Source organism: Embiotoca jacksoni, unplaced genomic scaffold (genome assembly GCF_022577435.1).
Source record: "Embiotoca jacksoni isolate LCO1_2020_lvr unplaced genomic scaffold, fEmbJac1.0.p SCAF_11, whole genome shotgun sequence".
Taxonomy (NCBI): Eukaryota; Metazoa; Chordata; class Actinopteri; family Embiotocidae; genus Embiotoca; species Embiotoca jacksoni.
In genome coordinates, this window is record NW_027185241.1 from 8,830,713 (window position 1) to 8,846,316 (window position 15,604).

Below are 15,604 nucleotides of genomic sequence, written 5' to 3' on the forward strand. Positions count from 1 at the left end.
TTACATGAACAAGGTTCAAGGAAGAATTTGAAGCAAATATCATCCTGACAAACTGATGTGAGGTTAATTGAAAATAATAATGCAGGGAAATGTTGATTGTAAATGGCTGATAAGCATTAAATAACAAGCTCCTTAAAAAACAAATTATTTCTCCTTAACCTGCATTAATCTGAAGCGTTACAGTCAACACGAGGCCAATCCTTTATATCTGCAAAATGTTTAGGCATATAACAACAGAGACTCATATTACAGAGGTGTAACCTCATTATCAACATATACACCCTGGATTCATCCAAAACAGCCGACTATGGGCAGCAAAGATATGTGAATGAAACAAACTCCTATAGCCTACTCCCCTAAACTTTTCCTCCAGAGCTGTGGCCTCTTCTGTCACTGGTGATGTCATGAGGTTTGATGTATAGGGGTCACGAAAGGTCACAGCAAACAACATCCTAGCAACTTTCTGTTTTTCTGCAGCAAATGGTTGTTTGCACAGAAGATATTCAGCCAAGCATTCAATCCAACACATAATTGTTTTCTACAGAGCCCAAGGGAGACTTTACTAGTGGTATTATTCTCCTACATGTTTTGGGGAAACGGGGATATCAGCTCTCCTGAAAATATCCCTTTAGTTTCACCCACAAAGGTAAAAGAGACTTAATGAGCTACATGTGGATGACCTTTTTAGGTGTGTGTGTGTGTGTGTGTGTGTGTGTGTGTGTGTGTGTGTGTGTGTGTGTGTGGGTATGAGGGTGGGGGGTGGGGGTGGAGGACAGAGCAGGAAGGGAAGGTCTGGAGCTATCTCAGACTTTTAGGTTTATCAGCTCAATCCACTTACAGCAAACATACAGAGGTGCTTATGACAGTGTGTGAGCACAAACTTGATAATGTGTCAGTCATCATTATTAGTGGTGGATATTAGGCCAAATTATCTGTCTGAGTCACATAGTTAAGTATTTAATAATGAATAGTATTTGTTAAATGAAATGCAGCCACATTTGATTACCACTGCTGTAAATAATTTTCTTTAAAAAAAGTTTTTTTTTTTTTAAAAAGCATGAGGAATAGTCATTTAACAAATATATTTATATATTTGTCTGTTTCTCCAATTCAACAAAATATAAAGAATCCCAGGTCAAACTGGCCTTGCTTTCAATAAATATGGGTTTTGAAAGAGCAATCTATGGTATAGGCCAAAATAAAATGTCTGTAAAATGAATCTGCAGTCAAACAGAACATGAAGCAGTATTAGATAATTGGCTATGTGATGGAAATAACTGGTGAAGGCCTGCAGTCGTTGGGGAGTTGTCTCAGTGTGCCCTGAATGCATTATCCAGTTTGAGCATTGTTTTTCAGATGAGCCGCTGCCTCCACCTGCTGGCGGTAAGAGCGCAGCAACACTCGGCGCTGAAACACCGACATTAGGGGTGTCGTGTTTGTCCTAACTAAAGTCTTCTGATTTTAACAGTTTAAAAGTTAACCTAGTTAGTCAGACTATTTTTTTTTAACCACTGTATTTTTTTCTGTAATGTCTTTTCACAATACATGTTTATTTTTTTTAATTTATTTCAGGGTGTGAAACGAGTTGTCTTGCTGGTGTGTGTCTGCTCACTGTTTTGTTTGCGACAAAACAACGAGCGGATGTTTCTGCACCGAGACAATCTGATTGTTGGTAGACGGTTGTAAAGTAATTAGACGTTTTAGGACAGACCCATCTGCACTGCTAACACCACCCCCCTCCCCCCACCCCTCCTCTGTGTTGCCCCACTGCTGCAGGCCTGTCTTCCAGCGATATTAGGCTACATATTCGACTATTTGCTCGAGCCTCATCAGGAATGCTCCTTTACTGCCGTCACACAGCTGAGGCTGTGATTGTAGTTCATAGCAGAGAGCATATATTCTAGTTTGTAGGGCGATCAAAGGCTGAAAATGTCCCACAAATGGCTGCAATGCTGCGAGTCAGACAATATTTAAGTGCAACATAATCTAGAAATTCTGGCATGTGTTTTGTTTTGGCTTCAACTTGCTCTGACTGGTTTAATTTGTTATTTCTTTGAAATTTACACTGCTCCTTTCATTTCCGGAAAAGCTTTTCTATTTATTCCACATTAAGGAAGTAATCATTGCCATTTTCCAGACTTTCTATATAAATATGTGTTTAAACAGGTAGGCTTTGACTTCGAAAAGGCTTCGAAAAAAATTATAATAAAAAGTTGTTGGCCATATTTCAGCCACTTAAAGATTCCTATCACACCAACAATAACAGCTACTATTGTAATATATTTATATATAGGATATAGTATTGCTGGAAAGGCAACTTCAGGCCAGTAGACTTGACAGAAGCCTTTTAGAAAAAAACTTGGCAGGCCTGAGGAAGTTTTGGTGGCTCATTGGGGTTGTTTGCACCATAAAGCTCGATGGCTGCGAACCAGAAGATGTAGTAAATGTCTATTTCTATCGTTTTTCCTGTAATAAAAACAGTTTTTTTCAGTTCAATTAATTTTTAATAACAGAAGTAAAACTTCTAACTCGGTCGAAACGATTTCTAAACATTTCAGGATGAACAGAGCAGTACATTTAAAAAATACTGTTGCACTATTTTATGAATGTATAGTAGCTATATATTTTGTTGAAATTGAAATATTATATTATAATATTAGGCAATATGATAACAAATTAAAACCACATAATCATTTTTATTCTACGATGCAAACTACATTTTATTTTGGTTGAAATCAAGAACGACGAGGTATTTTAAGTGTGCGCAGTGTTTTCACAAATGCATCAAAATATAATGGTTAAAAAAACATCCAAAGTTGCAAAAAACAATAACTTAAACATTGCAAATAGGTAGCTGAAGGACATTCAGGTATCGAAGATAATTTCATGCAAATAACAAAGAGGCCTACGTGGTTAACTATCCATGTGCGCCAAATACAACACATCTAAATTCTGACGAGACACTTTGTCTTCCTACGAACATGAAACACTGGATATCATTGGGGAAAAAAACTTCCAGCATTGTTTTAACAACATTAACTGTACAACAACATGTGTTACAGGTTAGGAATAGTAAAGACAGGACTCCCCCCCCTCCCCTTCCAGACTCTAATCCACCATCCTTCCAAACCACGTTAACTGTCTCTCCGCTGGTCTTTGTTTTCCTTCTTCATCTTCATCCTGCGATTCTGAAACCAGATTTTTACCTGTCTCTCGGTCAAATTCAGGAGTCTGGCTACCTCGTATCTACGATCCCGGGGAAGGTACATGTTAAACAGAAACTCCTTTTCCAGTTCGAGGATTTGATACTTTGAGTATGGACAACGCTTTTTTCTGGTGGGCTTTGCGTGAAGCCAGTTAGATGACGGGTTATCTGGAAACAAGGAGTCAAAACCAGGAGACATGCGATTAATGCTCTCAAAAAACAAGATTCAAAACAATTCTAGGCATTTTGCTGAGGACAAGCAACTCCTGGCAGGATCATTTTCTATTAAGAAACATATTTAGTTTAATTTTCACTCTGCACTGACCCATTTGAGGACCATATTACTATGAAATAAATGTAAATTTTTACAGTAAAGTGTGTCAATCACCTTCGAGAGAATATCTTATTTTTTACAGATCATGTTATTCAGCTGTAAGACTACAGGATCTCTTTGGGCTAAAAACATTCTATAGTAATCTTATTGTAGTGTCAGGCCTGCACAATCGAAGCAGTTCCTTCACATTCTCAGGCAATTAGTGCTCTTTTACTTCTTTTAAATTAGTCCATGAAGTGCCCAGAATTAAATGAAAACGCTGCTTACTTGCATCTATCTTCCTCTTTTCCTCTGCTGATGGGTTCTCTTCAGTGCCTTTAGACGTGGATGAGGTTTCGCAGGGAATCTCCGCCAGGGACACCCCGTTTTCAATGTCAGACAAAAGAGGTGTGTGCGTCTCCAAAGTCGTACATTCAGCACTCCCAATCAGAGGCTCGGGTTTTATCTCATAATGCATGGCTGTCGATGGTAATCCCGTCAAACACAGGGACGCAGAGACCGGATCCAATGCCCAGGAGCGCGTAAACATACCATCGCTGTCCCCGCTTGTGTAATGGTGATGTATATAAGTCGGAGTGGCCGAGTTTGGAGAGTGGGCCGAGAAGGTACTCCAAGATCCACCAAAAATAGAAGATTTCGCCTGCAAAGGACAAGACTCCTGTCCGCCATATTCGGTGACCACCGCCTGCTCCACCTCTGCAGCTGATGAGTACCTCGTTGCCATATCTTCCTGCTCGGGAAGAATGCGCGCGTCAACATAGTAACTAGTTCCCAGCGTCGACATTGCAAAAAATGTGAAGCAAAAAAAGCAGATCGTTACAGTCCTGCAATGTGTAGAAAAAATGGATTCATTGCATGATAAGGTGCTGCTTTCGTGCACCAGCTACGAGCTCAATGCGTCCAGTAAATTGAACCTTGCCCAAGACTCGATAGGGCGCCACAAACACGTGACCGTGGGACAGAACAATAAATAATAAATCAGCCTACTGCTCGGCTAAATGGCCACCATTTTCCCCACCATATTTTAATAGCAAATCCCCTCGCCTTTATTGGGAAATATTTCGTTTTATAAGCAATAAACGTTATGATTTTTGTCAAGAGATCTTGTGTTAGTGTAATCGAACGTAGTTGTGAATGGGGGCAGGGGCAATATTACTTTAAAGCGTCCATTTGTGAAATCATCAAATCCCTTACAAATTGTATAAACATAAAAACTTAATGGGGTTATTTGTTCTCCAAAATAAAACGCTTATGATAATTTAATGACCTCCATCTATAAAACTCGTACTTTGGCAGAAAAAAATGGTTCTTGTCAGTGATATATAAAATATTTCATTTTTTGAAAACAAAAGGAGCGAAGATGTTATAAAGGATCATTGGATTTTACAATACCTAAGTGTAGGGAGAGTTTCCAAGATGCACATAGCTGTGTCTGCAGGCTTGTGGGTCCACTTTGAAGGCAATCTAAAACGGAAAGTGGGGTGAGGTTATTTTGGTGCTATATAACAGTCCTTTTTATCACGGGCAATTGGGTTGTTTTTCTTAAGGTTACAACCTGGCTGTCTAAGCCTAAATATCACCAATAAAGCTCAGCCTTTGTGTCCTTTCTCTGGCGCAAGCAGACCCATCCGGCATTTTGAGGCAACTGGCAGACTGCAATGATCATAACCGAGGCCTTGTCTGTCCTTTCCTCCTCTCCTGGACAAGTCTTAATCCTTCCATTTCCCAGCCTGCGTCTTTACACCCTGCTGTTAAGATCACACACACATGCGCTCAAAATCCTAAACAGGGGTAGCCTCGAATTATAAACATGGAGAAAACTTTGCGTTTCTGAAAATAAAAGTAACCTGATTTCAAAATTAAAAACCACCAGAAAGACAAATACTCTCCCATGCAGTCCTTTTACGCACAACAATAATACACGTTATTGCACTTGTTGGAATAATATTTTTTTTAAGCCTTTGAAGCAGTTTGCACCAAATCATTAATAAAAGCAATCACTAATTAAGAGTGATTCACTTTTCATGATGCGACGAGTTTTACTGAGGTAATCAAGGCAGTTTCGTGTTGTGGGAGAAATAATTTAGCCCAACAACATGAGACTACCTAAACCACTCAACAGCCCGCTCTCCTCTTCAGGATTTTTAATTAGTGTTTTAAATGTGTGGAAATTAGGGAGTTTGTCGATGAAACAAGTCCACTAGAAACAATTTTACAAATCTGTAAAAGTGTAAAAGACGATGATGTAGTTACAAATAGTCAACAGTCTAATATTGTGTGTAAAAAAATGTCAATCTGTTTACATATAACATGTTGGACTGTTTCAGTCTAAATATTCCAGATGCATTATTGCTTAAACATTTAAATTACGCATTTTAACGGTTAAAAAGTTTAATTAGTGCTTGTTTTTGCAACAGGAACCAATGTATTCACACTTTGAAATAGTTCAAAAATCACATTGAAAGAAATCACCGCTCCTCCACTCTTTTAGTCTGATGTCAAGGACAAAAAGCAGCGACGTGTGCACAACAACTAGACAACTCTTACACGCTTTAAATAACAAACATCACTCACATGATTAATATTTACTGTGCGCAACTCAAACACCACGCAGCTTCTAGTCGGTTGTACTGAATTAAATCAGAAGTCTGCAGTTGCAGGGATGGTTTTATTAATTTGACCAGCAAAATGTGCAAATATTCAACAAACCTCTTGGGTTCTTCAGCTGTCACATAACGGCCTACATGTAACTGTAACACAAGTGTCCCAAGGGTTAGTCCAGCATGCAAATTCCAATGGTTCACTCAGGTTGACTATACAGTATGTACAAGCCTGAAGCTCTGAAACATTGTGGTCACATTCTGAACATCTTAAATGGATCAATGTTACAAATGTAACTATTTATAAATACAAATCCACGACAAAATAAACCAGACATGAAAACAAATTTGTCAAAAGAGCAACAATCAATAAGTTAGCAGTAGGGTCCTATATTCCATGGACATTCTCACAGTTGGGTGGGGGTTCTGCACAGGCGTCCTTGCCATGGATGGAGGAGGGCGCCAAAGCCGCAGACAGTCTCACGAGAAGCTGAAGTTGCTGGAGAGCTCTCGGATCCTGTTCTCCCGGCTCATTTTTTTCAGTTTCATCCTCCTGTTTTGGAACCAGATTTTGACTTGCCTGTCAGTGAGGTGCACACTGCGGCTGATCTCCAGACGACGCTCTCTAGTCAAGTACATGTTGAAGAGAAACTCCTTCTCCAGCTCCAGAGTCTGGTGCTTGGTGTAGGGGCAGCGCTTCTTTCGACCACTCTTAGCTGTGAGCCAGTTGGCCGTGCTTTCCATTTTCCCATCTGCAATGAAAATGAGGCAGAGTGTAAGGCAACAGGTGGGACAAACACCATCAAATGAGGATTCTCGTGTTTGTTAGAACGTTCAAAATCCAGGATAAATAAAACCTAACCAACCTCCCCAATGAAAAAGGGACCTCAAACTGTCTAATAAGTCTATATGTTTGATGTATAAATGTTATATGACAGCTTCTCCACAACCGTAAGGTATATAGGCCCGTAGACTGTTGGATATTTGTGTTCTGTTTTGTCTTTACTAATATATTACGCACAGGTAAATACCCGCGTGACCAAATGCTGTGCCATTCTGCATTTCCTCAGAAACTGATATTATCCCAGTTAAGCAGCGTTACAACCACAGCAGCAAACTGAATCTTTATTAAGACATAAAACAGTCTTCTGAAATTACAACAAGGCCTTTTGCCTTTGATGAGGGAGCAAATGAAATCAGAGTCGTGTACATGACAAGTAGACCGGACTGCAGTGGCTTTTAAATGAATATATAATTAATCCCTGGTAACATCTAAAAACAAATAATTAATGTACTTTTCAACTATCAAAAATAATATTTTTGCCAGTTAAAATAAATCAATGAGGCCTGTTCAAATGGCACTGTTATAAAGCAAAGCGACAGCAGCCTATTTCCATTTTTCTAAGCAGCCACAATAGCTCTAACCCCCACTCTGATTGGTCACGTTCAATTTTGCCTCATGTCCGATAAACCGGTAAATATAAACGCAGACGTGTGTTCCTGACAGTTGACCTAAAGCACCACTGATGCATTTCTTTGTGAGCAGAAATCATCGGTTACAAAAACAATCGACGCCTAAAAAAAAAATGGGCACGAATCTTCAGCAGCATCTGCTATTTTGTTCAGATCATATTTCTACAAAGAATGTCTGTCACCTTTCACGGTCTTTTCTGGACACTCCACACTGCATGTCTCAGCGGGTTCGGGGGAGGATGAGCTTTCCGAGGAGAGGCGGCTGTTCTGCTCTCTGACCGGGGCGCATGGCGCAGGGGCAGGCGCCTCCTCGTGGCTCTCACTGTGCTCCGGCTCCGCAGAGGCTGCCGGCGGCTGGGAGGGTTGGCTATCCAAGCGGGCAGGTCGTTGCAGAGAAAAGTGATTCATGTTTGGCTGGACACCATGATAAAGCCTGGAGGACGTGTATGTCTGAGACAGGCGGAAGTAGCCGGGGACTGGCACGGTGCTGCCGGTAACGGGGCATGATGCGGTCGAGTAGGAGATGTCATCTACTGTCGCTCCTTTAGGACATTTGTCAGACTCATAAAGGCAATATGGGCTCTCCTCTTTTATACTCGGCGAGAATGAACACTGAGCCATATGCTGGCCGCTGGGCTGATCCACCCGGCAGGATCTCGACGTTTCCAGCCACGTTTCCATCCCTTGAACATACGGAGCAGAAGAAGGGATCACGCTTTGGGTCGTTGGCTCGTTGCGTTTACCGATCCCCGGGAAACAAGAGCCACCGGAGAGTCCATATGAATATTCCGACGCCGGTGGCAAATAGACGCTGTTACTTTGGTAATATGAACCACTGTCGGTTCTCACGTTGATTAGGGAGTCCACAAAAAATGAATTTCCTGCTTGGTTGTTGGGGCATGACATCGTTGTGGTATAATTTGACGGAGGATGAAGATAGCCCTTTCTGGCTGACATTTCTTGTGCAAAACATTGCTGAATAATTACTGATACTCACGCTTCTCACTGTAGCCTGCAGCCAATTAAAACACCAGGCGACTACAGACTCCTCCCAGTCCGACCAGGCAACTCCACTCTGTCATATATTTTGTTTTAGGCTAAGTAAAGAGAAAACTATGCAGGGAAAGTGGAGCATCAGAGGAAATCTTAGATCTCCTGAAATCTTCCTCAACTGGAGCTGCCTGGATGTAAATGTAACCACAACAACCCCTTTTTGACAACTCGGTTGTTGAAAGCTGTCCCTTACAATTATGTACAATGCATAGCTTTATGGCCAGTTTTACAGCACTGTAAAAATGAAGGGTTCTAGAGGTGCCTCTGAGAAGCTCAGGGAGCATCAAAGATCCAAAACGTCCTGTGTGACTCTTTGGTCGAGGGACTTTTAACCTTTCCTGTGCTGCTGTAATGCTTATTATTGGACTATACTTTTTAAAATTCCTTATGGACGTTCCAATAGCTGAGTGGACAATGTTTAACTTGTCGCATCGCTAGTCGTGCCATTACAAAAGCTTATCTAATAGTGGCTACAAATGCCATGATTGCGTCCTTATTCCGCACCAACACTGAAGAAGTAGAAGCGCTACAGCTGAACAATGTTCTGGAGCTACATTTGCTTAATGATAGTGTAATGCTGGCAAGACTGCAAGGAAGTGTGTTCGTCATTGAATGACAGTATAGAACTTAGAACAAAATAAGTTTGCTATTATGTCTTTAAAAATGTGCAGGGAAATTACAGGTTTTTTTCCCACGTATTTACGAACTACATTTTAAGAGAAATGTACACACTTTTTCCAAGGCCTAATCCCCATTCTTTTAACCTGTTTTTAAATTAAATCTCAAATCAGAATCTATTAATTTTACCCATGACGAAAATGTTCTGACCCCTTTAAAGTTGTTTTCATATTTGAACGATCGTCACTGTTTTCTTGTCTTTTCATGATTTTTACGTCTATTTCAGTTAGAATACCACAACAAACACGATAAAATACAATACAATTTGAATGTAAACAAAACGTGCTGTTCCATGAAGTAATTTAGTCTTCGTTTAAAATAAACAATATCCAAAATCTGACGTGAATAATTTTCGGAAACAATTGCGCAATACAAGTGAATAAAAAGAGAATATTAGCTCTTTCTCATCACACGAATAAAAAGCCAGTGAACACAAATCATTAACCTGAACTGCAACATTATCAGACGGACATGTTCATAACAGAGGCCTACAGATTTAGGTTATCCTAAAACGTCTGTGAAGGTGGGGTTAACCCTAAAATACAACATCGGTTAGCCTGCTTCTATCTTCCTTTAAGCCTGGAGCCATAAAGTCTAGAAATCAGAGCTACAGTTTATGTACAGCCATTTTATATGGCGTCAAACCTGCAGCATGCAGTCTGCAGTGGATGAGAAGAACCATTAACCATACTGGATTATTCCCTGTCATGTCTCAGTGTGCGTCTGCTGTCCTTATGTTATTATTTCATTTGTATTCAAAATAAATCTTTTAATATCTAATTTAATGGAAAAGTTAGAAACTGAATCAATATACAAGTATTAAAATGTCCCTGTTCGTGTCTGTCTTTGCCGCGCACACGCACGTGAATGCAACAAGCAGTACAAAAGTGAGCAAATGGTTTATAGACGATCTAAAGTTTCCATTTTTCATGTCTTTATCTTTTTCTATAGTCAGCCACTCAACGTAAATCAAATTTAGAAAATTATACGTAAATTCGATTTGAAACTTTACAGCGATTATGAAAATTAGTGGGCCACAAAATGTTTGGATCATAAACTTTGTGATTTTATTTCTTTGTGCGCATTAGCCACTTCATGCCTAGAACTTTTGCAAAAGTGCAACCGGAGCACTTGCACTGACCTAAATGTAAATAGAAACTATTTGTTGCAAAAATTTCCTCCGGGATTTTTCCAGTTATGCTTTCATTACATTATAACTTAAATTTTTTTTTAAAAAACCGAAACCTTCAGATTAGTGACTTTCAGATAAGATGAACTGGGTTCATGTGGAAAATATACTTTCTTACATCACGTTTAAAAAAAATCCTGTTGTCATAAAAAGCACATGATAATATTTCCGTGCCTACCTTCGTGAAATCCTGAGGTGGTGACATATTCTAAAGCAGCTGAGCGGTGAGGCAAACTTCTTTTATATCTCAATTCACGGCAATGACATTGATCTGATTAGCGCCACCCAGTGGACAAAGCCAGCAGAGCCTTTACCCGCTGCAACACAACACAAACAGAATATTCCTACCACGGTAAGAATGAAACAAATGACGCCGGAAAGGTCCGTGAACACAAGTTTCAATGCTCCCAGCCGTTGTTTTTCAGCCCCTTAGTCACAGTTAATAACCTTGGTCTCAGACGCTTTATTGCACTGCACTCCAAATGCTCCAGACGAATCCGCGTTTTATGGCCAAGTTACTGGAGCAACTGGGAGGATGTGCAGCAATCAAAGCGGAATTCCTGGGAGCCTCACAGGATGCACGGTATAAGGAAGGCACCAGGGCCCCTATTAGCTTATGACAGGCCATTCAAGCTGTTTGCAGCGGCCTGGATATAAAGCCAACTGAACCCAATTTTTACCCATCCTTTTATGTGCGCTTTCCTTCATTTGCAGGTTTACATACATTTTCAAGACTTATATTCATAGCATGTTTAGGTAGTGACAGACTGCTGTCTTTGGATTAAACCACTTCAGATATAAATAAATAATGATGCAGCTCGTGGTGATTATAACAGGGATTTGGGGGTTTATCAATCTCTTTATTTATACCAGTGCCACTGCTGGATGGGTCAAGCAAGCTGACTTTTAGTTCCAGCAACAATTACTCTCATGAGAGCATAATAACACAGATAGATTCATGTTGTTTGAGAGGAGGCGTCTGTTAGATGTATTAGCTTTAAAACAAGTGTCAAGATTGTTTCAGTCAGCTCTAACAGGCATGTTAGTTCAAAAATCAGCCTTCCACATCCCCCCATAAATGAATGAACCCTTTGTAATGGATATCAAATATAACTGCAGCGGATCTTATTTCCAGCCATGGAGGAATAAAAAGCATCAGACCTACATATCATGCATCTGATACGATCCACGTGCAGGCATATAAAACAAAAATATGGGATTATGTTTCTTTTGGGGGTTGTGCTCTTTATCAACGGTTTGCCCTTTGGATGAAGTTGGAGAATAATCCCACTTTACGGCCAAGAGCTCAACAAAGCGCATGTATCGAGGATCAAGCGCATGTTAAATATCACTGAATATCAGATTTAAACGCACGAGACGAGCAAGTTTGTATCAAATTATAATTTAACTCATCCTATAACTATGCAGCGCTGCTGCTGACCAGCATTTTGGGACAGCTGATCCCCGACAACAATGTCAGATGAGGTCTGTAGAACTCCAAAACACACAAAACGGTTTCCAGTCAGCGTAGTTGTTTTTGCACAATAACATTAAAAGATGAAGAGAAAGGAGGAAAAGCTTGATGTCACAATATCTAGCTGCAAAATGTGCGCGTGTGTGTGCGTAAATTGCAATTTATAAGCACACACAACAATATTTTTTGAAAATGCAAGAGAATAAGTGTACGTGTGCAAAATTGGAAAGTAAAGTTTAATTTTTAGGAAAAAAAATCATATTGTTTTTGAAAATGCAGTACAGTAATCTCGGTGTGTATTTCTTAAATAATATAAAGGGAATTCAGACACATTTGGTTTTCTGCGTAAGCACCCAAAACATGTTTAAGTTTCAAATTTTGAAAATTATTGGCAAGCATAATAATAATAATAATAATAATAATAATAATAATAATAATAGCCATTGAATTTGATGACAAAATAGTAGAATTCTTTATGGAGTGTGGCACATTAAAAACCCGTCATCCAGTCCAGGTAATGATATAAATGTGAAGTCTATGAGGGGGTGCATGGCCAGAGTCTTTGTTCAGTTTTTATAGCAGGGGGTTTGTGGTGTAGTACTGTAAACGGTCTCTGTTCAGTTTCTTCTCCTTCATCCTCCTGTTTTGAAACCAAATTTTGACCTGGCGATCTGTAAGATTGAGCATCCGCGAGAGCTGCAGGCGCTTCTCTTTGTTGATGTAAACGCTGAAAAAGAATTCCCTCTCTAGTTCCCTGATCTGATACTTTGAGTATGGACACCTCTTCTTGCGAGTCCTCTGGCCACCTGGAACACAACAAAAGGCAAAGGTCACCTCAGCACATTTTATAGACACTTTGCAGCAACATGAAATCATCAGTCTGTTTGTTGCTTGGAAGCAGCATTGGTGGTCTATAACATCACGAGTTTTGGAGTTCAAGTGTTTCCCCCCCTCTTAGGCCTACAGGACGCAGATTTGTAAACAAAGCCTGGGTCTGATAATGGAACATGTTGGGCATGAAGGATTGCATGTGAAAACTTACAGAAATCTGTAAAACCACATTGGCAGGTTTTTCAGAGTAAGGGAATGGGCCTAAACCAAACATGGGAGTATCATGTATCTGATAAGCTTTTAGGGTCCGCTTTTGATTTCACCGTGGGCAAAGAGCTGTTATTTTAGCTTTAGCGAGGCAAATTCCGTCATGGAAAGCAGTTGGTGGATTAAATCCTCGCAAATCCAGTGAATTTGTAAATATTTATCCTAAAACGCAGGGTTAAACCTAAAGGCTTGTCCAAAGTCAGACTGGAATGCCCCAGCAATCCACTTGGGTCAGCATTAAGTAAACCAAATGCTAAACTAAAAAATATTTAAAAAAAAGTTAAACACCAATATGATTAAGAAATTATTTATAATCGCATAGATACAAATACGTGAGAACTGGGTTGTGTTTGAAATGTTTACTTTGCTGTTACGTTACTTCAGTAGTAGCCTATTTTACTTAAGAAAAAAAAAAAGAAAAAAAAAAAATTGGCACATAAATGTTTTACAGGGTAGCTGTATGAGGCTATATATGCACACACATGGAGGCAGAGAAGTGAAGATTTTGTTTGAAATCTTGAAGACAAACTTAACGCCAAAGTCTTCACGGCCAATTTCAATCCCAAGCACGTGATCTTGTCGTTTATAACATAGTTTTGTTATAGGGTAAATCTGCAGGCCCTCCATAAACCTTCCGTGCTTATAAAACTGCATATAAAAAGCTTTAAGAGCAACGCGTAAGATTTTTCTCCTTGCATTAAGCAGGTTCACTCACTGCTGCTTTTGCCCGGTTTCTCCTCGCTGTGGCCAGAGGACGACTTGGGGCTGCAGCTCTCCGCCGAGTCCGAGCCCGGCGGAGCAGGAGCGGGGCTCGCTTTGGCGTCTCTGTCCGTGTCTGCCGCCTGTGCTGTCGGCGTTGTGCTGTTCTCTGCGCTCCCGTAGGCGGTGTCGAAGAACTGATCGAACGCCTGGGGCAGGACCCCGTTCCTGCCAACGCTGCCATAGAAGCCGGGCGTCGGGTTGGAGGAGCTGGGGTGGCTGGCGCCGGAGCTACCTTTCACCAGGATCTCTCCCCCCCGTGAGGTCGAGCTCGTCCAGCTGTCCCTGTGCACGATGTCCTCAGCATAGCAGTGTGACAGGCTCCCCCTGCTGTGGTGCCATTTACTTGAAGTATCAATGCCATAGTCTCTGAAAGCCACATCTCTGACGGACGGGACCTGTGGCAGGGCTGAGGACTGGTAGGGGTATGTCATGGGGCAAGAGGACTGGCTCTGGGTTAAATAATGAGGGAGACCCGAGAACTCCGCTCCGGAGACGTAGTAAGTGCAGCTCGGTAAATACATACTGGAGCCAGATATCCGTTCATCAAAATCCATATTCTGCTGCTCAAAACGTCCTATAATAATCCGAGCATAGTTCCTCCGCGACGCAGCGCTCCAGTCACTTTGAGGCAGACTAGTGGAGCAGAAATCCTTAGACGTACAAGCTGACGTGGGGATCCATCTCTATCCATTCCTGAGGGCCAAAGCCATGTGACCACTGGCACAAAATGACAGATAGCCTACGTCTCAACGTGTAGGCTATATGAGTCAAAGAGTTTATAAAGTAGAGCTTTGGCTGTATGGAAACGGAAAACTGAATGGGAACTTTGCTCACAACCATTTTGGCCATGTTAGAAAGAAATCGGTTTTCATCGCAGAGCCTCTGTCGGGTACTTCTATGGCTGCAGACTATTATTGTTAAATTATCACATTACAAAGGGGGAAAAAAAACCCAACAACTTTGAATTATACCCAGTTTCGCGCCAAGATGCTTAAACTGCTAATTTTTAACTTTAAATTTTAAACATAACCCTCACCTTAACCCTAACCTTAACCTCCGAGGAGCCGTCTCAGGGCTTTTAAAGAGGAAGATCACATATTTCGACCATGCAGGCTTTAGACTTTTCTATGCATGATTAAGGCTCAGATTTTGTGGCACACATTACAACATTTAATCAACATCAGCGGATTTAAATTTGATATGACAAATCTTAATTTGGGGCTGCACCACGCATGTGTGAATTAGTTTTGAATCTATGTTAATTAAGAATCTCTTTACCAGACGTAATTATTCTATCTCGTAACCACTGGTTCGCATATGAGTTTGTCGTCTCTGTGGATTTAATACAGCTTCTCTGGCTATATATAGACCAATCTAGTGCACAAGTGATCGGGCAATGTGAGTCACGCTGCACTTTTGTTGGGCATCAGTCCAGTTTTGCACCCGAGAGCAAAAAGACAATAGACTGCAAAGGCTTGGCTATCTCCCTTGTGGGTGCACCAGTATGTGTTTGTTTGGACACACATTTTTGCAGGAATATTAAAGCATGCCAGCGCGATTCTGTTACAAACGACGTGTCCCTTCCAAATTCTGTTTGATTGCATGCCGGTTTTGTCCGTTTTACGCGTAAACGTTGACACGTTTCTATTCTAAACTGTGTTTGAATATCTCATTTGCAGTGTAGCTTGTGCTTTAAAGATTAATAATATTTAAAAGTAAAACGTTGGAATACGATTAG

At 40.7% G+C, this 15,604-nt stretch overlaps 3 protein-coding genes across 3 annotated transcripts; all 3 read right to left on the reverse strand.

Annotated features, from left to right (window-relative positions):
* Positions 1-3,123: 3,123 nt before the first annotated feature.
* hoxa9b (homeobox A9b) lies at positions 3,124-4,323 on the reverse strand. Its single transcript, XM_069139596.1, has 2 exons — positions 3,807-4,323; positions 3,124-3,373 (listed from the first exon to the last, which is right to left on the reverse strand). Exons 1-2 carry the CDS (start codon positions 4,321-4,323, stop codon positions 3,135-3,137), a joined length of 756 nt encoding a protein of 251 aa, XP_068995697.1. The 3' UTR covers positions 3,124-3,134.
* A 2,182-nt stretch (positions 4,324-6,505) lies between these two features.
* Positions 6,506-8,588, reverse strand: hoxa10b (homeobox A10b). The gene is made up of 2 exons (XM_069139583.1): positions 7,795-8,588; positions 6,506-6,891 (listed from the first exon to the last, which is right to left on the reverse strand). Exons 1-2 carry the CDS (start codon positions 8,567-8,569, stop codon positions 6,620-6,622), a joined length of 1,047 nt encoding a protein of 348 aa, XP_068995684.1. The 5' UTR covers positions 8,570-8,588; the 3' UTR covers positions 6,506-6,619.
* A 2,792-nt stretch (positions 8,589-11,380) lies between these two features.
* Positions 11,381-14,557, reverse strand: hoxa11b (homeobox A11b). The gene is given in 3 exon segments (XM_069139606.1): positions 11,381-12,812; positions 13,820-14,542; positions 14,545-14,557. Coding segments are annotated over 3 exon segments (969 nt in total). The 3' UTR covers positions 11,381-12,579.
* Positions 14,558-15,604: the final 1,047 nt, after the last annotated feature.

What these genes read in the sequence shown, in the direction of transcription:
- hoxa10b (XM_069139583.1), bottom strand. Translation starts at nt 8,569, where the DNA reads ATGTCAGCCAGAAAGGGCTATCTTCATCCTCCGTCAAATTATACCACA. An exon ending in TCCAGAAAAGACCGTGAAAG is followed by an intron (nt 6,892 to 7,794) that starts GTGACAGACATT and finishes TTTTCATTGCAG; the next exon opens with ATGGGAAAATGGAAAGCACG.
- hoxa9b (XM_069139596.1), bottom strand. Translation starts at nt 4,323, where the DNA reads ATGTCGACGCTGGGAACTAGTTACTATGTTGACGCGCGCATTCTTCCC. An exon ending in AAAGAGGAAGATAGATGCAA is followed by an intron (nt 3,374 to 3,806) that starts GTAAGCAGCGTT and finishes CCTTGTTTCCAG; the next exon opens with ATAACCCGTCATCTAACTGG.